This window comes from Patagioenas fasciata, chromosome Z, assembly GCF_037038585.1.
Source record: "Patagioenas fasciata isolate bPatFas1 chromosome Z, bPatFas1.hap1, whole genome shotgun sequence".
Classification (NCBI taxonomy): domain Eukaryota; kingdom Metazoa; phylum Chordata; class Aves; order Columbiformes; family Columbidae; genus Patagioenas; species Patagioenas fasciata.
Genome location: NC_092560.1, coordinates 17,485,768 through 17,512,030, shown reverse-complemented (window position 1 = coordinate 17,512,030; position 26,263 = coordinate 17,485,768). Strand labels below are relative to the sequence as shown.

Sequence of the window (26,263 nt, the reverse complement as noted above, 5' to 3'; positions counted from 1 at the left end):
GTGTGATGAATTGACTTCAAGCGCCATTTCCCATCCCCCTGCGCTGCTGGTGGGGAGAAGGTGGAGAAGATGGGAGTGGCAAAGTTCAGCCCAGGGAGAAGGGAGAGTCTGGGGGAAGGTGTTTTAATATTCCGTTTAATTTCTCATTATCCTACTCTGATTTGATTGGTAATAAATTAATTTCCCCAAGTCATGTCCGTTTTGCCCATGGTTGGTAATTGCTGAGTGATCTTCCTGTCCTGATTTTGACTTATGAACCTTTTGTTTTATTTTTTCTCTCCCCCTGCCCAGTTGAGGAGGGGAGTGACAGAGAGGCTTGGCAGCCAGTGAAGGTCAACCCACCACATCCTGCAAGCACCTAGTAGTGATATATATCTCATCCTTGAGAATGAATTAAATGACTAAGGAAGGAGAAATGGAGGGGAAAACGAGAAATAGCTGATAGTCACAAAGACAAAAGTCTATTAATATCCAACTTTTGGTTTTTGTTTGTTTGGTTTTGGTTTTTGTTTTTCCTTGAGAAAGCACAGAAGAAATACATGTCAAAGGGAAGAATGCCTATCTTTTCAAACATAATAGAGCTGGTAGGTAAACCATCTTTACTTTTGTAAATTAAGTAAATTAAAGTTAATGGGGTAGTCCCATGAATAACAGATGCAGAACTGTACACATCATTAGATCATTAAATTTATATCAGTGCTAATATCAGGGAACCTGTTTTACCTTCAGATGCCCCTGATGTGACAAAAAACCACAGCAAATAAATGATGGTAATTTTACTATTAGACTACAATTCCATTAGCTTGAGTGAAGAAACTCAACCCCTAGCAACATAAGTGCTACATGATGTTGAAGAGGGGATTCTTTTATTGCCAAGACAGAAGTGTTGTAAAATAACAATTATAAAAATATCTAAAAGAGTAAAAGTGACAACTTTTTTACCTTGAACTTTCTTGAAAACTCTTGTACTCATGAACTTTAAAAATCTGTCTGCATAAAAACCTGGTCGGTGAACTGAAACAGTATCCTACAAGAGTGAAAAGGGTCTCAGTCACATTTTCCATAAGTAAATCAAAGTAAATTGTCAAGAAAGAAGCTGGACAATTCAGGTAATCTATATTTCAGGCATACTCAAAACAAGTGAACCCTAACAAGTTTTTCATTTTTAAAGGTTAATTCTTCAAGAACTTTTCTTTAAGTATTTCATTTATGAAATTATGAGTTATAAATTATACAGCCAAGTTCTGCAAAATCCTCCTAGTATTTGAAATGCTTTTTTTCACATTATGTACATTTTTCATTGACAGATTCATCGATGTCCTGCTAAATGGACATTGTTTTGTGTAAGTTATAATGACAAGCTAATCATTTTAGTTGCTTTCTGAAAGACCAGCAAATAAAATCAGAGCATGTATTGGGAAATTGACCTAAAATATTTCAGCAACAGTCCAAACCACGTGCTGATGGTAGACTACAAATAACAGAGCTACCTCTTTCCTAGTCAACATAAGTCAAAGTTCCATTATTAAAATATCAGCAGTTAAAAAAAAATAAAAGCTACTTACCCCATCGTAAACAAGAGCTTTCCAAGAATGTTCCAGCTTCTTCATTAACCTAAGCATATAAAAACAAAATCAGAACTTCTTTATAAAATTTCCACTTTTTAAGTCATTCCAAAATAACTTATTCAATAAAAATTGGAAATTCAACATACCTATAAGACTGGAGAATATCAATAATACCCATAAATAGAAGCAGCTTTTCTCCTTTATGGTTTTTAGCTGGAATACCTCCCATTCTGAGAGAAACAAACAAGTCAGATTATTTTTAAGACATCTCTGATCATCAGCAGGTGAACTGTACCCACTTGCAAACCAAAATAAATACGCATGACATCTAAGCTAGATACCACAGTGCCAAGACAAATGTGAGTCACTTAGCATACAACTGGTTTTAAATGTCAAACCTAAAGTGTCTGGGATCAAATGGTAAATATCCATTATAAACAAAGAGTATCTTAGGATAACTTTTCGATAGAATTGGAAATACTTAGATGATCCGAAAACTGGGGAAGAGAGCATACATTAGTTTATTACTAGGGGAAAAAAAAAATAATTTGCCTAGCTAAAGGAGGATTTTGTCACTTAAGTGATCACACATAACAAAACTGTAGAGAGCCTGAACATTGCCCCAAGTCTGAAAAGGTTGTTTTGTGTATTTTTTCACCAAAAATTAAGTACGTGCTTTTCCAAAATTTCTTTACAGACAGATTAGTGACAGGAAACTAACAGCATTAGTCTGAGAATCCTGACTGCCTGGGTTTCCGCTTGGGTCAGAGTATTTACTCAGCCATGACCTTAAAGAACTAGATGCTCATGCTTCCTAGTCCACCACCTAAAAAAAAGAAGTATCTGTTGTTTTTAGAACCAGAAACTGAAATCCAATTTCCAGTTTCTTAGCTTCTGTTGACATTCACCGACCCACTACAAAACCAGAAGAAAAAGAGATTGAACATGCAACACAAGCAATACCTCCAATTTCTTTTAACAGTTTGAGAAACAATTAATACACACCTGAAACAGCTACAAAAGACATAGTTGAGAATATATTCCCCCTTCGGCCACTAAGCCACAGTAGTCCCTTCCCTTGACAAACCAGGGCTACCCTCTACTTAACCTTTTTTGGGGGGTAATGGGTGGGAGAAGATTTTTATTGTTCTAGACACAAATGAAACCACATAAGAACAAGTGGGTTTAAATTACTGTATACCCTGTTACCATAAAGTTCAGCTCAACTGGTCAGACATTCATAAGTGCTAAGTGGTTTACAAAACTATATTCTGTCAGCTTTTCCTTGGAGATACAACTGTAAATTCAACCCAGTACAAGCAGCAGTTATTCCTGCTGGGTATCAGTTCTCATCCTCAAGCTTATATGGCCTTATAATGAACCACAACAGAAGACTGACACAAGGGTCTGTTTTGTGGGGCCCAGGTTTATCTTCACCCACTTCAGTGAGGTTTGCAGCACCATCAGGTACATCAATACAGGGGAGGTGATGGTGCAAGGGGCCAAGGAAGGACTCAATTGTTGCAGCCAGCTTCAGCAGCAGCACTACCTGGCCCAGCATCTGGGCACCAATGCACTGGCTCAAGTGATGGGAGCCCTGGGTATGTTTCCATATATAATAAATATAGGGAGTTTCTTGGATGACCTATATCACCTTTGGCTTTTAGTCAAAAAACAAAACCAAACTAAAACCCAACATCCCCAAAACTGCCAGTGCAACATCAATGCCATCATACATGAGCTTTACAGAATCACAATGTTAGGGACTGGAATGGACCCCAAAAGATCATCTAGTCCAATCCCCCTGCCAGAGCAGGAACACCCAGATGAGGTTACACAGGAAGGTGTTCAGAGAAGACGACTCCACAACCCCTAGGCAGCCTGTTCCAGTGTTCTGTTACCCTCACTGAGAAGAAGTTTCTTTTCCTATTTAAGTGGAACCTCCTGTGTTCCAGTTTGTACCCATTACCCCTTGTCCTACCATCAGTTGTCACCAAGAAGAGCCTGGCTCCATCCTTGTGACACTCACCCTTTATATATTTATAAACATTAATGAGGTCATTCCTCAGTATCCTCTTCTCCAAGCTAAAGAGACCCAGCTCCATCAGCCTTTCCTCATAAGGGAGATGCTCCACTTCCTTAATCATCTTCGTGGCTCCATGCTGGACTCTCTCCAGCAGTTCCCTGTCCTTCTTGAACTGAGGGCCCAGAACTGGACACAATATTCAGGTGTGGTCTCACCAGGGCAGAGTAGAGGGGAAGGAGAACCTCTCTGGACCTACTAACCACCCCCCTTCTAATACACCCCAGGACGCCACTGGTCTTCCTGGCCACAAGGGCACAGTGCTGGCTCATGGTCATCCTGCTATCCAGCAGGACTCCCAGGTCCCTCTTCCCTACGCTGCTCTCTAACAGGTCGTTCCCCAACTTATACTGGAACCTGGGACTGTTCCTGTCCAGATGACAGACTCTACACTTGCCCTTGTTATACTTTATTAAATTCTTCCCTGCCCAACTCTCCAGCCTGTCCAGGTCTCTGGATGGCAGCACAGCCTTCTGGTGTGTCAGCCACTCCTCCCAGCTTAGTGTCATCAGCAAACTTGCTGACAGTGAACTCTATTCCCTCATCCAAGTCATTGATGAATATACTGAATAATACTGGCCCCAGTACTGACACTTGAGGCACTCCACTAGATACAGGCCTCCAACCGGACTCTGGCCCATTAACCACGACTCTCTGGCTTCTTTCCTTCAGCCAGTTTGCAGTCCACCTCACTACCCAATCGTCCAGCCCACACTTCCTCAGTTTAGCTGTGAAGATGCTATGGCAGATGGTGTCAATTGCTTTACTGAAGTCAAGGTAGACCACATCCACCACCCTGCCATCATCTATCCACCTTATTATGTCTTCATAAAAGGCTATGAGTTTGGTCAAGCATGACTTCCCCTTGGTGAAACCATATCAACTGCCCCTAACAACCCTCTTATCCTTGAAAAGCTTTGAGATGGTGCCAAGGATAAGTTGTTCCATCACCTTTCCAGGGATGGAGGTGAAGCTGACTGGTCTATAGTTACCCAGTTCCTCCTTCTTGCCCTTTTTGAAGGCTGGAGAGACATTTGCTTTCCTCCAGTCCTCAAACACCTCTCCCATTTCCCAAGCATGGCAAAGATGATGGAGAGTGGTCCAGCAACGACGTCAGCCAGCTCCCTCAGCACCCACGGGATTTATGGATTGTCCAGATTGATCAATTGCCCCTAACCCAGTCCTCATCAACCAAGGTAAACTCCTCCATTGTCCTGATTTCCTCTGGGGCCTCAGCAGCACGGGGCTCCTCAGGACAGCCTCTGGCAGAGTAGACAGCAACAAAGAAGGCATTCAGTAACTCTGCCTTCTGTGTATCTTCTGTCACCAGGGCACCCAACTGATTAATCAGTGGGCCTACATTGCCTCTGGTGTTAGTTTTATCTGCCACATATTTGAAAAAGCTCTTTCTGTTGTTCTTGACCTCTCTTGCAAGGTTTAATTCTAACAAGGCCTTAGCTTTCCTAGTTGCCTCCCTACACCCTCTGACAACAGCCTTATATTCTTCTCAAGTGGCCAGCCCCTTCTTCCATGATCTTCCATGAGCATTCACCATCTTCTGTGTGAATTTGAATGATGATGTAAAAACTGTGTGAAATTCAGCTCTTTTTAATTTATATTCTAGGGCTCTGAACATCTGGAAGCTCTCTATAAATGCTAAAACCCCTAATTTTGCCATTTGTTTGCTGTAAGTTTAAGCACATGTTTCTATATCATCAGTTGTATTTATCTAAACAGCTCCCTTAAGAATCAAGAGAAGAGCTAATGCTTAGTCTGAAATTAAACCCTCATTATAATGAAGAATTGATAATATAGAAAGAGAATGGTGAACACAATTCTCTTAGTAATACCAACTGTATTTCAAAGGAAACAACAGAATAACTATTGTCTATATACAATTTCTACTGCAGTTTTTGCTAGATAGAAAAGAAGAAAGCAGTAGTTTGTACCCTCAGGAAATAACATACCTGGATGTGATTGCACTTCCCTAGTTGATGATGCAGTTCTATGTACTGAGTAAACTCTTGAGATGAAGATAACCATTTAGGAATATCAGTTTCAGTGTTAATAAATAATTTTTGCTTATGGCTCATCAGGTTGCTGCCAGTTAAAATTAAATTATACCTGGGACTCTTGTAATAGTGTCTCATAACATGTCTATAAATGAATGGTCTCGTGCATACACAAGTAATTCTGAACTAAGAAAATTTGCTATCATGTATTTAAAGATGATCAAGCTAATAATCAATGTTTTAATTTCCTGCTCTGCAGCAAATGTAGTGGTCTTCGTTTTTTTTTTAAAAAAAAGGCTTCATCTTTCAACCACTGAAATATAGTGTACTTCTTGAATGTTTTGCCTCTTAATACCAAGTGGCACAGACTGAAGAAACAGAATGTGTGAGTTTCAATAGTAATCTAAAGAGCAGGTTACAGTACTTACGTGTTTGTTGTCTCTGTGGTGACTGTGTCCCCCGCTTTCCCAGGGCCCTGTATAGACTCCATGGCTGTGGAATAGAGAACCTTCTGTCCTCCATGACGTTTTGTGTCCGATGCACTTTGGGAACCCTCTCCTTCTTTTTCCTTCATGTTACTGTACAGTATGTGGATCCCCAGTAGCAGACTGTAATCCATTATCTTAAAACTTTCTAGAACCTATCAACAAAGAAGAAATGGCTGTACTGAAACAAAATATGACAACAGAAATACGAACTAGACAGCAGCATTTGAAAGCCTAACTAAAAATAGGCCAACAAAGTACAAGTTTCCTTTGAACTTTAATTATAATTATACAAAAATCTTTTACTATCCCACATAGGTCAAAATGCTAGCTATCTAAATAGCTTAATGCTCCTTACAAGTAGGAAAGATACATAGCTGTAATGTAACCTGGTGTTATTTCGTAGCCAAGGAAGATATGACCAGTCGGCACCTTTTAATTTATAGCAAATAATCAATTAATAGTTCCACCACATACTTACCAACTACAGACCTTCTAAAGTCACCTCTAATGCATGTTCCAGACTTCCCTGAGCTTTTTTGGCCAGACTACTCTCTAGCTTCCCTTGATCTCCTGTTTATAACTGAGAAAGCATTCTTGGAGAACTTTCAAATGTCAAAAAAAGCATTTGCTACCACCTTCTTATTAATAGCTGATGCAATTTGGGTACAAAAATCATGCATCTCTTTGTTAGGCTAAATAAGATCTATCTAAACTGCAAATGCAGTTTTATTTCTGAAGCATGACTTAACCAAGCAGCTCTCTCTTCCAGCTCTACCAGCCATTTTTGCCCCTGTCAGTAGATGATGCCGCTTGCTTCGTCCATGCACATGTACTGTTCCTAAGTTCCTAGTCAGTTACACCATTATGAAGTCTGGCATACTGCCATTGAAAGGAAATACAGCTGAAGTCAATATGCAAATGTGAATTAAAACAAGCTGTGACTCTAATACAACGAAACTGTTGGCAAATAGCAGCCGTGTTAAATGTCTCATATGGCAGCAGTGCTAACTAGAGGAAGAGAAACTGCTAGCAGCAACCAGGAAGGATGTGCTGTGCCACTCACCTCTCCTTCACCTCATACAGACTGGGAATGATTTGTGATATGTTTTGGCACACAATGCTCTAAGATAACGGTGTAATTTTTGGAATGGAATCATGAGGCAATAGCATATCTTTTTACGTGAACGAGAACAAGATGATGCAGGGATGAAAAATAACTCCAGGTACATCATTTAGATGAAGACTATCAAAGCATAAATATTTTTACACAAAACATTGGGATGGCTAACACACATTTTGCAAATCCAAAATAATATTTGTTGGCAGTCACCAGGAAAGGTCTTGTGGTCTGTGAAATTGCATGAGGAGGAAAAGCGAGCCTATTAAAGATAATTTTAACTCCAATGTCTAAGTATGTAGGCATAGAGGTAGAAATGCTCTGTTCTAGTCTATCTGTATTTCTGGTGTACCCATTATATTAAGTAGAAGCCAAAGGTACAATACAGCTGAATTCTTTTCAATGTCTGCCATTCATCTTCCACTGAAAGCAGATTCTGGGAAGGTGGAAAAAAATTACAATTCATCTTCTATAAAAATATTTACTTTAGTGCAGTCAGCAACACTGCTTATGCAAAAACAGATTACAGCAGTTAGTCAGGCTTGGAAAAAGCATTGCTGCTTTTTAGTTTTAAACATAGCTGCTGACAGCTCTGCCTTCCAGCTATTCTTTACTGTTTTTTGAATTAGATTACAAACATGTTATGATTTAACTGCACTAATTACATAACCTACAACTAGAACTGGATGTAGCCTTATGGGAGGCTGCACTATAATATGTTGCTGTTTCTTCCACAGGGATGTCTCATGTGATAAAATTCATCTTTATGACTGCATCAATTCACCTCTGCCACTTAAACCCATACTATTTGTGCAATACAATGGACTAAAAATACCTTTGACTATTTATGACTTTGTTCTAGGATTTCTGAAAAACATCACAAAAACAAGTAGCTATTCTGTTATTCCAGTTCATTAGGAAACTGAAACACATGTGCATCTGAAGTACTAACCACAGTACGTACTCTTACAAACAGCACATCGCAAATGAACTCCAGCCCCTGTGCCCTTGACATCTATTCACAGCCCTACTCAAAAGCAGGATTGTTCAGTCTACAAAGTGCCTTCAGGATATTCTAATACCATCTGCCCCTCTGCCTGCCTGCTGGTTTGATGTACAGTTCTGATTACCTCCCCTTAGAAATCTGGTAACCAAAACAGCCACTCCCAAGGCAAATACACACCTTTTGACCAGATCAAGCATGTTTTACTCTCCTGTTTGTTTCTAAGGAAAATTCTGCTATGAAATAATTAACCATAACAAGAAGAAAGAATCTCAAACATCAGCATTCAACAAAATCTTACTTTGTGTCAAAGTCTTCAGCCTATATTAAGACAGAAATTTTACTTCCATCAGTGGGATTTCCAGTTGAATATACAAATATATCTGAAGGGCTCTCACAAATGTACCATTATTCATATATAAAATATAAAATCATTATTATTTTAAAATAGATAAGCAATGTTTTGTACACACAGTTGTACAAATTAATCTGATTTGCCAAGGAAAAGTTACAGACTATAACACATTGGGATACTGCTGACCATGCAGTAACCCATGAGAACACTAAAAGGCGTAAGCCTTTTCCTGGGTCAAGGGTTGTTTGCAAGTAGTTTTGATCATTTTAGATGGAACTGCTTTACAAAAGCAGCAGCAAGTTTTTGCTACAAAGGTACCAAAATGAAAATTCATTTTCTAATCTAATGAAAAAACACTGAAACAAATCACAGTATTAAAAGGCTATATTCATTGCAAAATGAGAAAGCCCTGAAAAACACCTGATGTTATCCACCTGAGATTACTAGAAACTGACATTAACTTCCGGAATGTAGTTAGAAGTGAGAGAAATTAAACCTCTACTCATGTAACCATTCTGAAATATACCTTGCTAGCAAAATGGCACTGGCAGATCTCGGCCAGAATATTTTTATTTGTTAGCACACAGCATGATTAAGTGTTGTATTTGATAATGACAAGTAAACATCGTGTTCATTAACTTGACATTAATTTGTTCATCTCATTTGTATATATATATATATATATATATATATATATGTATATGTGTGTGTTATTTCACTAACTACACTGATTCTGTCTACACAGTGTTGTCACTTGGTCACTGAGTACCACTTGCAAGGCTGGCTTTAGCTGCTCTGACAACTTCCAGATGGCAAGCATCACTCATCCCCTTCTAGCCTTAAGCATTATTCTGCTTTCATGTCATATTAGAAAACAAAAATCATAGTGAAATGGCATCACAAAACACATTGTTTTGAAACATGGAAAAATAACTCCCTGAATGCGATTTTCTTTTCTGAGCTAATTAGATGTTAAAGCACTCTGCAAATTGTCTTAGACATGGTTACACTCAACTATGTCAAACAGCGACTGGTAGAGGAAAGCAAGGATTTCTGCCATGGAATTTCAGTTTTATTTTAGATGCAGCCCAAACTGTGTACTGTTTGACAGGGAAATCTTCATTCACATTGCTAACCATGTGAAACAACTCAAGTCAGCAGTTCATTTTCACGAAAGAATCAAGGAAAATGCTACTCAAAAAAAAATTCACAGGCTTATGAAATGCAACAACTAAAAGGATAACCATGCAAGCAAGCACTTCCTCTCCTACAAGCACTTTGGAAAAGGGGTATACGAACTAACGTAACAGAAAGAAGACAGATTTTACACCAAGTCAACAATTATTCTCTAACGTAATGAGATACATAAAAAGTCCTCAAAATAAAGGACTATCTCGTAAGATAAGCATTTCTTAGATACAAGTACACAAACATCAAATGCCTAGTGATGGGTCTGATTTACAAACTATCCCAAGAAAATTAATTACTAACCCCCACAAAGCATACACAGAGTCACTTCTCATTTCAACAGAATTCTTGAAACACACTGTTAACTAAAACTCCTAAAAATTGCAATCTGGTTTCTGATTTTCAAAGCAGAAGTAAAGAGAAATTTGGAATTTCAGTTGACACTACAGGAGTGATAATATATAAAGATACAAGAGATATGCAGTATCATTCTATGTCCATTTTCCTTGAACTACTGTTTCTGACAGAGAAGCCCTTCATCCAAGATCAGCTCATTCTCCACCTCCAGGCCATCTGTTATTTCTGCCCTATGCTGCAGTTCAATATTCCTTCAAGCTGTGCCAACACTACTGTTTGTAAGGATATGATATATATGTAACTCCAACCACCAGACAAAAACAGTGTTCACAAACTTTAATCTTCCAGGTAGTGTGGAGTTCTTAGCTTAATAATCCTGATAATAGCCCTGTGAGGCATCCAATCATACTCCTAATTTTCTAACGCAAAAATACACTACATAAATTAAGTGTTCTGCCACAGACGGAAAACCACTGATTCAGTCTTCATCCATTCGGAAGCTTTTGGTTTCCTCATCTGCAGTAAGACATGCCTTAACGAAGGAGATGCAGAAGGAAACAGTAAAGATTATTTGAATAACACTTCCTAGTAATAGCTGTATTTACAGAGAGAAGAAGAAACTTATCTTTCCACCCTCATGAATTTGGAAGAGGTATGCCCCAGTAAGAAATCATAAAACATGCATACTTTGCCTATGTGTAGGTTATTAGTATTTCAATTGATAACTGGGAAAATACAATTCCTACTGAGACAGAAAATCTAAGTACTTACTGCAAGACAAAATCCCCCAATTTTACAGTGAGTTGCTTCATTTGCTTGTGTAAAACATTTGTTAATGTAGTTTTAAATGTGACAGGTGTCACAGGATCACTAAGGTCAACAGCTAACTGAGAAGAACTAGTTTTGAGTTTATAGGCCAGCTCTTAAATTTGCCTCTGTAACAAAAAAAACCATCCTTAGGTAACAAATGAAGATGACTAGTGCTCTTACGAATTCTGGCTCACTCTTTACCCATGTTTTTAAGTACATGGGGAATAAAACTTCAGTTTTTACAACGTCGTGTCTTTGCAATTTGTCTGAGGAATTCTATCCCAAATTCCTGGATAAACAAACACAGTTTGATTCATAGAGACAGTTTTTTCATCTCCCATATTTAGATACAAGAGGAGGCAGAAATACTGGGAACTGACCACTGACTTACAAAAAGAAGTTATCTGAGTGCATATAGGTAAATATCTTACTAAGTAGTCATTAACAGCGGCAGGAACAATACCCGTAAATTTTTTTCCATTTGCCCAGTTACTAGAGCTAGCTGCATTTACATGCACTCCTCCTTTTAGCCCTTTTCAATTTTATTTTCTCTTGGATTCAGCAGCAGATGGAAAGGGAAAAACAAAACCAGGCTATTTTTAATAGAATACCTCAAATTCCTGCATATGACTAGTTGACATTTGAGAACATACTGTATCTGTGTGAGCGTGTGAAGCAAAGATTTACTAATACAGAATCCTGTGATTATCTGTTCTGCTGGAATTCATGTTTCCTGTTTAAAGCTATATTAACATGCTTTGTCAGGTAACTAGATGAGAAACAGTTTGTAGAGTAATATCTCTGTATAACCATGACACTGCCAGTTTTATAAGAGCCTTCCTTCATTTTTATTCTTAATTAAACAGTTACCAGTTCTTCCGTACTTCAAAGGATTACAGGGAAGATATTAAGAGTATTTTTATCATCAAACAACTGGACCACATGCTGATGAAATGTGATGGTGTACTTCTCCCACAGTACTTTTTGACAAGTACCTCTATAAAACTCTATCTTCACTTTTAAAACTGGATGATCAAGAGCCAAACTTTGTTACTTGTGTGTTTGGACTTTGAATTCCTTGTAGCAGAGAACAGCTGCCTTCCCCGTGCTTTCTGCCTAGAACAGAGGTAACATGTATTTGTTAAGCTGCTTAAGAGCTCCAGTAAAGATCAGATAAGTAGTAATGGATACCCAGCTTTACTTCGATTCCATATCAACTATGAAAAATAAAATACTACTATTAACCCACTTCTAGTCTTTCTCATACAGAAATGTGCTAATGTTACTTGTACCTAACAGATCACTTAGTGGCATAGTTTATATCCTTTGCCCCACGTAAGTATTCCTCCACATCAAAACTATTTCTGTAGGATTAGGTATTTGTAATGGAAAATAACAGCAGCTAAGTTTGACATGGAGTTTAATTTTCTGCACCTTTAAGAAAAAAAAATTCCCCAAATGCACTCTAAACTGTCTTTAATGTCTTTACTGACTTTGTTTTTACATAGTACTTGCTTATGTACCATTCTTGGTCTCATGAATTAGTAGAACAGATTCTGTTAATAATTATAAGACTAATTTTATTTGGAAATTGGAGAATCTGCACTATTCTTTAATAATTAATAATTTTATACATTGATCAGAATAACTAACAGCATGATCACTAAAAATAAATCACAGCTATTGACACTACCTTCCAATACTCTCAATATTTACCATTATTAAAAATACAGGCACATTTGCTTTATAAATTAAACCACTCTGAAGTGAATAAGGCTTCAAAGCAAAGATTTTCAGGAAAAGTATTCAGGCAAGTGAAATTATTTATTTTTAGTACCATTTGCCTCCAGTGCGTCCCTGTCTTCCTCCCTTTGCCTCCTGCCACCCACACCAGTAACTATGATGATAGTATCTGCTGCCAAGGATAGGATAGCTATAACAAGTCTCAGCAATAGTCTCAAATTTGAAAGCTAGTTCACATTTTTAACTGTGTGCATTGCATGTATGATAAACTCAGGAATATTACGTCTTTAGGAACACTGTAACGTTACACTCCTCGGTTTAGCTAAGGTGCACAACGGTATGTGAGAAGAGTTTTCAGACCCTGTCACCCTGTGTGTGAACATAAGAAGGGGACTGAGGAGCTGGAGAACACTATCAATCTGCACCTGTCCCAAAGCCGACAATCTGCAGTGGCTACTGGAGCCACCAGCCCACAGCTCCATCCTCTAACCAGGTAGATCACACGTCTCCTCATGAGAGCTGCAGGAAGGTGTGACAGACAAGAACTGAACCTCCAGCAGTGGTCCACTGCTGCTATTACCACTCTTACCTTTCCCTGGGGATGGAGCTCTCTGCCAGCTGAGGAGATGTTTCAGGAGGCCAGCCCAGCTAAGCCAGGAAGCCACAGCACAACTTGAGTGTGAAAAGGCAGCATACAGGATGGGGGAGGACAGACAGGCTACAACAGAGGAATTCAGAAACACTGCCTGGGTATGAAGAGGTTGCAATTATTGTCAAGGAAGCCAAAGCTCAGATAGAGTTGAGACTTGGAAGAGATGTCAAGGGCTCAAAAAAGAGCTTCTACTGCTGTATTTGTGATAAAAGGCTGACCAAGGGAAACATGGGCCCACCGCTGAACACGGCAGGTGATACAATGGCAACAGACACAGATCACAACAGGCCCCCATTGCATTCTTTGTGGTCACCAGCAGGCCTCTGTACTTAATGATGAGGCTACAGAGGAGAGTGGCTACCAGCCGACAATGTTTATATTAAAGAAGCAGGAGAAAAAACATTGCTTACTGATTCTGATTGCAAACACAAACAATGAAAATGTAATCAAATTTAAGCAACAGAGAAGATAATTTCTCAGTCCTGAAATATTAGCAAGATCAAAAATTTTCTTTCTTTGATGAATTTTTAATTCCAGTGGCTACACTAAGTTTCTCACTCTGGAATAAAATGAAATAGATAAGTTTTGAAGCCCTAAAAATCTAGGTCAGTTAGCACTCACACCAAGTAGCCATCCAAATAAAATCTGGGCAGAAGAAGAGCAGTGGTAAAATGGATGGAGTATTTCTGTTCTTTCTAAAGGCAGGTAGTCAGAGTCAACCTCATCTGCTGAGCATATTCAGCTTTATGAAAGACAACAGTGTCTGCTCCCTTTATTTTACAGAGAGTAAGACTTATTTGAACAGAAAAAAATGCCAGTCTTATTTTTTTAATATACAGATAACATTCAGTGTGTGTGTATATATACAGACATACAGAGACCCATACTATAGTAAAATATATGCATTATGTATACACATCTATAATTTAAACATAATTTTCTTATTTTAATAATATAAAGACTTAGCTGGGCCTTTAAGAACTGCAGACAAACTTTAGAGTTGTTAATCTAAGATCACATATTGAATAAGCTGATGTTTAGTTCAGCACTCAACACATAGCAAGAATTTGCCCCTACTTTCGAAGAACCAGTAAGAGTCCCCTTTACATGCAACAATTAAGTGATTGATTCTTGTTTTTACTTTTCAGTCCAGTTCCCTCTTTCAGATTCTCTTCATTATTTTCTATACAATAGATCCTCCCAGGCTTTCACTGGGTAAGTAACCTTTGACAAGTGGGGGGATGCACAAAAAGGCATCCAGATCCCCAGATGTGACATACTGATACATTCTGCATTATCACACATGGCAGGAGCTCAGGAAAAGCTTGCTGCAAGAGCCTACAGAAAGAACAATGTGTGGTGTTAGATAAACATCTCACGCTGAATACGCAGCTGAACATTAGGTCACCGAGCTTCACAAACAGAGCACAAGGCATTGTAGACTTCTATGATAATTAAACAAAAAGTACTATTCATGTGCAAAAACAATGCTTTCCATCTTTTGTCACAGGTGGCAGAGAATAACAAAGTCTGATGTTCAGGATGCCTCTTCTGTGTGATGAGTTCAGCCTACCCATTCTGCCGTTTTATTCTGGAATTCTTAGGATTCTCCTCAGACAAAGTCAATCTTTTCTTCGACAACCCCTGTGAATCTTGTGAAACTCTGAGAGACCTGGGTAACTCCCCTTTTTCCTACTTTATATTTTCTTACCTTTGCTACAGAAAAAAAAATCCATTTTACAATAATTCTGCCTGTCTACAAGAGGCACTGACTCCATTCATCAAGGTCCTCTCAAAGGAAAATGGCAGGTATCCTTCTCCTGCCTTGAAAATGTTATGTGGACTTGAAGCGCTACTTTTCAGCTGGGAAAGAAATCACTTTGCTCCAGAAGTAAGATTGCTGCCGCTAAACATACCTCCCCTACTCGACCTTCTCAGCTACTGTTAACTTACAAAGAGGTAGACTTCCCAAAGCAGTACTGAGCTTGCAGCTCTACATAGAGTGTAGCAAATGTAACAATGGTACCACATGGCTATTTACTGTGCCTCAGAAAAAAAATCACTAAAATCTCCAAATTAATGGAAAGCAAGATTAAAAAACCAACCAACCAAATGGCACCCTCTACTGGATTACCTTCCTTTATTAATCTGTATTTCCATAGATGGATCAGTGTAATCCTGCGTGTACAGCCAAACAGGGAAACAACCCTGTAGAAAGGGATCTGGGCACTGCGTTGGATGGCAAGCTCAGTAAGTCAGCAATGTGCCTTGGTGGTCAAAACAGCCAACCATATTCTGCGGTGCATTAAGCACAGTACAGCCAACCAGATTAAAGAAGTGATTGTCTCACTGTACTCAGCATTGGTTGGCCTCACCGAGTACTGTGTGCAGTTTTGGGCTCCACAATACCAGAAGGATATAAAAACATCAGAATGTGCCCAATAGACCTCACTGCTGTCAACAAGTTCCTCATGAGCACAGCAAAAGGGTGCTTGGTGATGTGAGGGAATTGCTTAAAGCTGCATCAGGGAAGTTCAGATTGGACATTAGGAAAAAGTTCTTCAGTGAGAGGGTAGCCAAGTACTAGAATAAGCTGACTGGAGAAGTGGTCATAGCCCCAGGCCTGTTAGTATAAAAGAAGTATTTGGACAACACTCTTGGATACATGGTTTAACTTTTAGATTGCCCTGTATGGAGTCGGGACTCAAACCAGATGACCCTTGTGGATCCATTCCACCTCAGGATATTCCATTCTACAACTCTAGGATCACAGATCCCAGCAACTTAACTAAAATATAGCTTCATCAGGGCTTTGACATCCATAGTTTTTCCTAATTAAATTGCATGGAAAAGGAATGGAGGTTAAACAGCAGAGTCTCATCCTGCTCTCTGTTTTGCTTAGGTAAATCTAGAACAGATGCAAACACAGAAGTTTAAATAGTCAACAATGTTTACTCACCCGACAATCCCGTTGTAGTGTTTTCATTAGTGCACTGTGTGTTTCAGAGTCAAAATACAACCCTTCATGCATGTCTTGCAAGAAATCCAAGTCTTTGAATGTAGGGTTGGACTTCTCCCTCTCTTTTCTTGATGCTCTCCTTTTGTATGTGGAGCCTTTCAAGTCGTACGTGAAATGCATTTTCAAAGCTCGTGGCAAAACATTGTTCATTACAACAATTCTAATATTAATGCCTCCTGACTGAACGCAGTACAGCCCATAAAATTTGGGTAGAAGAGTCCTTGGATTCTGGTTCAGATTCTAAAACAAAAGACATATTGTTATATATGTCTATTTTCAATAAATTTCCATGCTTTAGAAAGTTGTGGGGTTTTTTTAATACAAAAGGACATGAACAAACATCAATAAAATCATGCATGTTTTCATATTTAGTATAATTTCTTTGACCTGTTGATTTTTGTTGTGGGTCTGCATTTCAGAAAGCTAGCATAAATACTGCCTTTTTGCCAGGAACTTATACAGGCCACAAACAGAACAGTAACCACATTTTGACAGGTTTCTCCTTCCCAGACCCCATGAAAGAGCAGAGCAGGCAGATCAAACCTAAAAGCATCCCCAAGATTTCATTTATTTATTCTGGCCCGAACAATCTTTGCATTCTACCTGCTGGAAGGAGTTTGGGTCAGATGCAGTTCTCATTACCTTGACTTGGACTCTGAAAAACAGACCCCTGTCTCCATGAGGCTTTTCTTGTTGAGGCTTAGTGCCAAATGACCAGGTTGTCTCCACAGGAATGTGAGGTCATAACAGAATCATGACAGACCATCAGAACAGAAATTTGTGAAATAAGCCAAATTCCACAACAGGCAAAAAATTAACTAGGAGAGGATAAGAGAGGTGAAAGCAAAAGATGTCCTCCTGAATACAACTACTCTCAGTTTTTGGCATGAAAAAGCGAGAAGGGGAAAAGTTACTTCAAGTCTCACATGGTTACTAAGTCACAATATACAACTACAGGAAGAAAGTACATTAATAGGAAAAAAATCAAAGTTACTGAAGTTTTTCAATTTGGAAATTCTCGCATATGGTAGCAGTGAGGATAAAGTTCTCAGAAACAAAGCAAAGAGGTCTTATATTTACTTGTAATAACTCAAACGTAGGTTGAGCCAATAATCATGATTAGTAACACTACAAAAAAGTTTGTGACATCATTGCGCTTTTTGACAACTGTCAGCACATAATATTTTAAGAGAAACACTGAATCCATGTTACTTTAGTGTAATAATGGCAATAGTCCTTATTTTTAGTACAAGTGAGAGGGTAATTTTTCAGGTTTTACGAAAGTAAAGAAAAAAAGTCAGTCACAGGTCTAATAATTCAAAGTCCTGTGTACCACCCAGGAGAACCTGTGTTCATACATATGGGGTTTTTTCTGCTTATGTTTTGTTGTTGGGGTTTGTTTGTTTTTCTAAAAGGAGAATTAAGTTCTTACTTTGCATCAATGGTTTCCCTTTCTGATGACTGACAGACATAAAACAATACTATCAACTTGGCATCAGCCCTCATTCAAAAATTAAGTTTTGAACAAATTCTATGGATTTTTTTTTTTTTTTTTTAACATAATAATTTTAATACATGAGAAATGGAAATTAGAAGTAGTCCAGAAACAAAAGGGAAACTGACCGGTCTATTTTCTTTGTCCACTCTGAGTGAAATGCAGAGCATAGACAAGCAAAAAATGGAGAAAAAAGTTGGATTAGAAATTTAGAAAGCTTTTTTGTTACTAGCTTATTAGAAGTAAAGTTTGGTATCAAATCAGAAAACTACATTCAGCTTCATCTTGAATCCTAGAAGAACAGCAATTATAATCTTAACTATATTCTTGATTTATATCTATTCTTCGCAACGGGGGTGTGCAGTTGAAAGATGGGTAAAAAATGTCAAAAATATTATGAAAAATATGGATAAATCAAATGAAATATTAAAAGACAACAAATGAAACTCAAACATGTGACACAAAACAGGAAAAACACAGTAAAATATAGTCTTGACTGACTTACCATATAATAACCCGGCAAGAGCTTCTGAAGAAACTCAGCCTCTTTGTGTTGAACTGTTTTGATGATGAACTCGTCATCGCTAGTTACAAAAAATAGGGACCCACTGGCACCTGGGTTGCATAACTCAATTAAAGGCTCACTGCAGATTGAGTACTGGAAGAGACAAAAATTGTTTTTCACTGCCAATGCATGCATTACCCAAATACAAGTTTAATACAAAGCACCACACATTCAGGTAGGCACAGGGGAATCACGGAGCTTAATCTCTGGGTTTCAACTGCAACAACTCTGCTAACGTACAGCAAGTTGGGTGACAGTAATCTGGCCGAGATTTGGCAGGGCCGTTGTTACATCCCACTCTGCACAACCTTGGAGAAGCAACTGGCAGGTGAGCATATGGTCCCTCTGCATGTCCCACTGCACCAGCCAAACCTTCCCCATAGCAGAGCTAGTGGCTGAGGTGGAGAAAGTCCATCCCTGCACCATCAGCATTGAGAATTCTTGAGTCAAAAGCCTTAAGATGACATTTTCACTGCAACTATTCACTTTTCATAGCCACTTATGAAACAGGTACAATAAGATGGTAGAGAAACACACTGGGAGTAGTGGTTTCTCAATACAGACAAAAAGACAAGTCCTCTTCTGTGGAAACTGGGATTGAAACTATAAGAATAATCATCTCAGCACAGCTGCTAATGTAGTTTTCTGATTGAAAACTGCCTGAAACAGAAAAACTTAATACCAGTGAAGTATGAAAAACAGGGTTTTGAAGGACCATTATTTTGGATGCTTAGACAGGTTCTCTCTTCCACAGGGAGACAGTAATATCTACTATCACATCAGGAGGAAGAAGACATCAAGGAGCATTCCTTACCAGTAGAACCAGATCTCACACAGAGGCTAATGTACATTTATTAAATCTCCATTAATTCACACTTCATGCCTCACTCAAGCTAAACAGAGAGGTGACATTAACCTCAAAAACACAGGAAAATCTGTTTATATTAAACTTGAGAGCTTGTTTAAAATATATCATTAAACTTTCATTCACATACTCTTTTCCTTTGTTACATATCACACTTTTTACACACTTGGAGATCTGCTGTACAGTCCAGTATTTTCAGGCTTCGGTTGTTGAAAGAAAACAAATTACACAGGATGTGAATTGTGAGTAGTGTAAGCACCAGAGAATTATTATTAGCAGTACACTATGCCTTCTGGTCTTCTCAGAACAAAAGGAATAACTGTTTCAGTGACAGATATCTGGTTTATTGGTTTATTGCTTGAAATGAACTGAGCAATTTCACAAGAAAAAACAGTTCTGTTTGTTCAAAACAGCTTTCATTCAGTTTAACTGCGGTCTTGCCACCAATTTCAGTGGACAATTATAGCAAAGAAAATGATACAAGAAAATATAACAAATATATGCTTTTGTGAGCACTTGAACTAAAGAAACATGCTTCCTATGGACTCAAAACCCCTGCCTTAATGCATTTTCTTATTATGGCTCAACTTGCGGCTTTTCCGATGCCTGCAATTTTTAAATAACTTTTGCATGCCATAAAAATGTTACCTGTTTCCCACCCTGCTTCTCCAGTTCACTCAGTTCCAATTAATACGAGACACCTTTCTTACTAATCCTACAGCTGCAATTGTCTACAGGTAGAACAGCAATACTGATCTGCAGTACTACAGACCTTCAGAGCAAATCAGCAGCTGTACTGCATTCTTCTTGCCTAAATATATAAAGCTTCATGAGTAATTGTAATTATTGTAAGCATTTTCAAAACAATTACCCTAAGCATTAAAGCTCAATAAAACAGTATAGCATAACCACAGTTATTAGCCTACACTGTGTGCTGATCATTATACCATTCAGTTCATTCCTGGAAAATAAAAGTCTACCCACCAAGTACTGCTATACAAGGAGTCCAGCAAATTTCGACTGGACAGAGATTAAAATCAAATCAAATCTGAAACATAAGAAAATCCTCATGCCCATGCCCATTAAATACTTAAAGATTAAGAAGTTTACTTGCAAAATGCCAGCATTCCATGAGGTTTCCAGTGACAATTTAATTCTACCAGCTGTTAAAATATATTTACGTTCATTATCCAGTCTGACTCCTACAGTGCATTACCACTGAAGGTCCTTGGAAAAGGTGAAAATGCAAATCTATGGGGTTCGTCATTGCAAACGAACAGTGTAAACTCACATGCGCTTGCTGTAATTTCTCTTTTTACTTCCATTCCCCTTCAACCACAGTTGGACACTCAGCTGGCATTTCGTTACACTGTTTTAGATACTGAATTGGAATCACGGTCACTGCATGACAGATCCAGATTTCACAGAAACAGGACGGACTGTTCAGCCAGAACATGCTACTAGGAGCAAACTGTTAACGAGATGTTTTGGTCATAACCAATTAGCAAAAGGGTCCCGAACAATAATTTCGTTTTATGATCATAGCACCCCTCTGGTCATAGCTGCATCTGGACCACAAGGGACTACAACCTACTCTGATTGCAAAGTGACGCCCATTTAGGATCAGAAACAACAGAAATAGATTCTAATGTGCTTGATGAGCAAGTACAACCCTAACAGAGACATGCATCAGTTACAACAACACACACTGAAATCCCAGCTACATTTCACAAAAATACCTATTTGAAGGAAATCTATTCTTGTATTTTCAAGAAAACAAGGTACACTTTATTTTGAAACTAGCTTTTCTAGTTGTCCCTTTTCCTTGGCAACATATCACTAGTGTCTTTTGCTGTGCCAAGAGGAAAAAGAATCTGCAGCAATTTGACTTTACTGGGATTTTCCCCTCAGTGATTAGTCATTTTGCAGCTAAACTGAGTGTCACAGATCTCTTATCAACAGCAAGCGGTCTTTCTATACTCTTTAACCTATGTCACTGAAAACACTTCCTTGCATGGAATAGAAGTTGCAGGTGATCATAGCTTTACTCTAGGAAGTACAGTCTTTTCAGCAGCTGGCAACTACAGCCTGATACTTTGTCTTTTCCCAGGTCTATAAAAGTAGATAAAACACATTACATAATGACACCTTTATAAAACTCCAACCCAGCTCCACTTCCCTGCTACTAACATCTACAATTCAAAGGAAATATCTGTTTTTATACATAATTATTGTTGTGAGGCCTAGTAATAAAAAAATCCATAGTGTTAAAGAATTAAAATCAAATACCCACATGCAACTGAAATAAAAGCAAAACTAGTCAAGTTTTGCTTTAAGGTTCATTTTCCAAGGGAAAAAGCCCTTAAAACACACTTGAACACAACAGAACTCAGCTAAGTAATAGATTAAGTAACGCTTCAGCACAATTTAATCAATTTTAATTTTTTATTCCTTCAAGGTCTTTTAAATTATTTTATTTTTAAATAAACAGTTATCAATAATGGAAAGAAAATATTTGGAAACTCATTCAAAAGAAGTTAACAACAAAACTCTGACTGATGTACAAAATTGCTAATCTGTACTGGGTCTCTGACTTGTTGGGTGGATCGTAATGAGACAAACTAGACATAAAGCAAACACCTACAAAACAATCCAGCTCTTTGCTTTCACACTATCCTTCCAAAAGCATAACTACAGGAGAAGTAAAATAGTGGATTTTTGTCCCTGGCAGCGCACAAAGTGGTTCTACCAAGTAAAGCCTGCTTGTATGACAATATCAAATGCATCACTTTTTTCTTATGTACACAGTTGAATAGTGAGAAGTAAAAAGTCTTCAGACTATAAAATACAGAGAACAAAGGAGGTACTCTAAAATGCTTCTTTTTTAGCCTGCCACCCAGTTTTCTCAAGGCTAGATGGGAACATTTGCAGACAAGAGCTTCTTTAATGAAGTGAATAAATAACATAAATAACACAAGAGCAGTTTATTAGAACTGAATTGGTAGAAGTCACACAAGTATTAACTATAACTTCTCTAGTAACAATGACCTGAATGAGCAGTAACACTCAAGCTACTCTAGTCAATTAACAAGGCAAGTTTTTATAGGAATAGTCTGGAAGACAAAGAATTAACATTTTCATAAAACACCAAAAATATTCGCTAGTTATAAACCACTCTACACATAAAATTTAATACCCATTTGGGCACTATCAAAGCATCCTCTTCTGCCACTATGAAACTGGTATACATTACAATCATTTGTAACTCAAAGGAAAACTGCAAGCTCTTACCAAGTAATCATCAGGCTTGATACCAAAAAGTTCTCTGAAATAGCGGAAGGCAAGAGGTGCATACGTCTTAAATCTGAAGTCAGGGTAATGATGAGCGGGGGTTAGATTGCTCCCTTCACTGAAAACAAAAACAAAAATAAACCAAACCAAATTATTACTCAGCAATTTTTAGCTATTTCCTTCTTGCAGCCAGTTTTACTGTAAAGCTGCCTAACACAACCATTGGCCTTCTGAGACAAGAGTCATAAATGCAGACACACCTCCCTATCACCATTAATCAGTATAACAAATGTCTGTGAGAGACAGAATATTGCCAGCAAATTCCTTCCTCCTGTCCTAAAGAGAATGACTATTTTCACCACCCATATCCATTTGCATAAAGACTGGGTTTAAACTAATGCTACAACTTCTGACAACTCCTCCCAGGTAAGCCAATCTAATAGCTTACTGACACAGGAAGGGTGAACTCCACATACGCTCTTGCAAAGGGTTTGGAAGTCAATGCAGCAAAACAATTTCACTACTGGCTTGGTGACCTGAAGTGGTTTGCAGGGGGTCAAACAGGCACTAAGGACAACACAACACTGAGGGCAGAACTGTGTGGCCAGAGCAGTAGGAAGGAAGCAGGACCACACCTGGTTTATGGTGCCAACAAACATGGATTTGCTCGGCCTTATTTATGAAACAGCATCCTCAGCATTAGTCTACCGCAGGCTAACTGCAGTGATGGTACCTTTTTCTTTCCTGATAGTACAGTCCAAAACTGGAAAGCCACTCTGGCGTTGCTGACCTTAAAGGAGTTTTCTGTTTGGCTGGCTGTCATGTCACGTATTTTATCCCACCCCAATCTAAACCAGCACTAGCTTAACACACTAAATTGGTTAAACAGGGACACAAGGTACAGACCATTTAGGGAATTCTGGGAAATGGTATGCAGCTACATGCAAGATACAGATTTAAAACAGAAGAGGCACAAAGACTACTGGGATGGCCAGCCTGGAAGACAGTCTTTCTTAAATGGGGAAAAAAAACAAAAACACCAACCAACCAACAATTGTTATAGCCTCCTTAGCTCTTTCCCTAGTTTTATATTTACTATCTCACTGTATTTTTAAGCTGCAGTTGTATGAATCTCGAGATTACAGTACACAATTAAAGCTAAAGGAAAAAGTCAGATGCAAAATGCTGCCAGCAGAAAAACAATAATTAAAACTGCCTGTGGAATCATTAATAATGGAAACCAAAAGACGACTTTTAAGCAGAAGAGTAAAGCTCTACACTATGATTTCAACACAAACAGGAACAGTTTAAGACAGTTTGATCAGTCTCCAAACAGTCTGATAAATAGATGAGTACAAAATTCAAGACTTGACACAGTGGTCAACATCAGCTCTTGAAGACTTCTTTACTCACCTACCCATACCACTTTGTTCAGAAATGAAGCACATTCCTCTATGTTGGCAATAAGACTATCCAAAGTACATAAAAAAGATAAATAAATAAAACTAGGAATTCACACATATGTGAAAAGTAGTAAACTCTAAGCAACAGTCCTGCGAAGACTAAATTAAATATCGTGAAAATATTATAGAGCTTTGATCCTGTACAATTAATGCCTGTCATATGAACTTATCACCTTCCTTTAATAACAATTTGACGACAGAAGCCTACTCAACCCACCTAGCCACAACTGCATGGATACTGCCAAAACCCACCAGAACTGAACTGAACTGCTTCTAATTAAACCGTGTGAGTGGGAGAACAAGCTTTCTCAGGCTCCAGAAATGCATATACTTCAGATGAAAGGAGGAAGAAACCCTATTTCTGTCTGGAAATCACAAAGAAAATTATGGTTGTGGATGACGCAGGGCACATACAAAGACATTAGAATACTACTGCTTCTTGGAGAGCTAAACCACACAGTTAACAGCTAGTGAAGGCTGCATAGTCCCAAAGAACTCATCTGATCACTTTGTAGTCTACTGTATCACAAGGCATTAAAAATCAAATCCACATGTATTTTATTGTTCCATTATATAGGAAAAAATGGAAATCATCAGGGTATTAGGCTGACAATAGTAGTCTTTCTTTACAGTCAAGATTGGATAATGCTTTTTCTCATAAGGTCTTTCAGCTGCTCAGAACACTGCTAGTCTTCTCTGACATTAAGTTTTATACAGCTGGATGCACGTCACTGCATTTTTGTGCAACTTGAGGATGCCACTGGGTAATATATACTATAATGGGAATGTGGGGCTATATCTGCAAATGCATTTAATTGTTGTAAGACACAGACAAGAACAGAACAGTGTTCTCTGCTGAAACATCACATCATTGTCAGGGAAGATTAATCACCTAAACTTTATTAAAAAGTCCTACCTTTCAATACATAAATACTTTTATAAATCTGCTTCCTGCACTCATAACTCAAAAGCCTCTTTTGTAAAAGCACAGCATTAAATAGATTGGATGTCCTTACTATACCAGAACATCTACTGTTGCTGGAATTTCACCAGGCTGAAATGAAGACAGGAGGATTGCAGCAACAATACTATGGGTCCAAGCGATTTTGCAAGTACATATGGAGTAAAATGGCCAATACTGGGTCTGCAAATGAACAGTAATGCATAGTATGTAGAGACTAATTCTAGAGTAATTGCAGAACAGAGCAATTATTTTGGAATAGCATCTACACAGAAGCAATTCCATTTAGTTAAAGCACACAAGTTTACTTTATTACAGATAACATATTGAATTTCGTTATGCAGACAAGTTTCCTTATCCTTTGTAAAATCTGCTTAAAAATTCCTTTTACTAAAGCTCTCCAGAGGTTTTTATAATAACCTTCCATTTGTGTTAAACATATTAATTAGTTTCAGCTTTATTGCCTGATAGAAAAGTTTACAGGATCACAACAGTAAGCTCTTCTGTGACGCAACAAGCAAGCTTGACAGAAATTTAAGATTTCTTGGTTATCTTTCTGGACGAAAGTCGGTAAGGTTTTCTTGTTGCTACTTTCAAGGGATAAAGCACCCCCACCTCCATTAATTTCCTACAGTCACAGAAAACCTTCAAATTTCTTGTGGCTGAGTATTTCCGTGCTCTCACCTGAAAAGGAAAGTTTCCACTGTACAAAATGCTTATTGCAAATACATCTCAACCTTATTTAGACAAAATTATTCACCTTCCACTCTGTTAGCTCTGGAGATAATGTATTTCATGGTTTTTCCCCACATCTTCTTGGTGCAGATCACAAGTGTGTTTCACTCTGGTTGTATTAAAATACACATGCAAAGCACCGCGCATAACAACTTTTAATCAGAGGAGGGAGTTTCATGGGGACAGTTATGTCTTTGAAGTTGAACGAGAAAAATACCTGTGAACTGTTGACAAAAAACTTAATCTGCAAAATGGAGCTCTGGATAAAATAGAAATATACTTAATATATTAAAACTATTAGGTAATTGTACAATTTACCTCCCAGATACTTTAGGTCACAGGTCTACCAGAGTTTTAATAGAGGAAATATACAGGCTTTTAATATTGGCTTTCATTCTTTGGTTCTGGCAATCTTGAGGAATTCAAGTCTCTGCATATGCACTATGACAAACAATATAGGCTTTGGAAAGATTAGGAAGCAACTGTAAATTAC

The 26,263-nt window shown here is 38.2% G+C and overlaps 1 protein-coding gene across 9 annotated transcripts in view; it reads right to left on the bottom strand.

Moving 5' to 3' along the window:
• Positions 1-26,263, bottom strand: part of PIP5K1B (phosphatidylinositol-4-phosphate 5-kinase type 1 beta) — a 114,031-nt gene that overhangs the window by 32,865 nt on the left and 54,903 nt on the right. For all 9 annotated transcript variants that reach the window (XM_071802083.1, XM_071802084.1, XM_071802085.1 and 6 more), the window contains 7 exons: positions 22,612-22,729; positions 18,396-18,548; positions 16,336-16,635; positions 6,092-6,303; positions 1,715-1,798; positions 1,566-1,614; positions 943-1,027 (listed from right to left, as the gene is read on the bottom strand). In XM_071802083.1, coding sequence (XP_071658184.1) covers positions 943-1,027; positions 1,566-1,614; positions 1,715-1,798; positions 6,092-6,303; positions 16,336-16,635; positions 18,396-18,548; positions 22,612-22,729 — 1,001 coding nt within the window. The remainder of the gene's footprint in view (positions 1-942; positions 1,028-1,565; positions 1,615-1,714; positions 1,799-6,091; positions 6,304-16,335; positions 16,636-18,395; positions 18,549-22,611; positions 22,730-26,263) is intronic.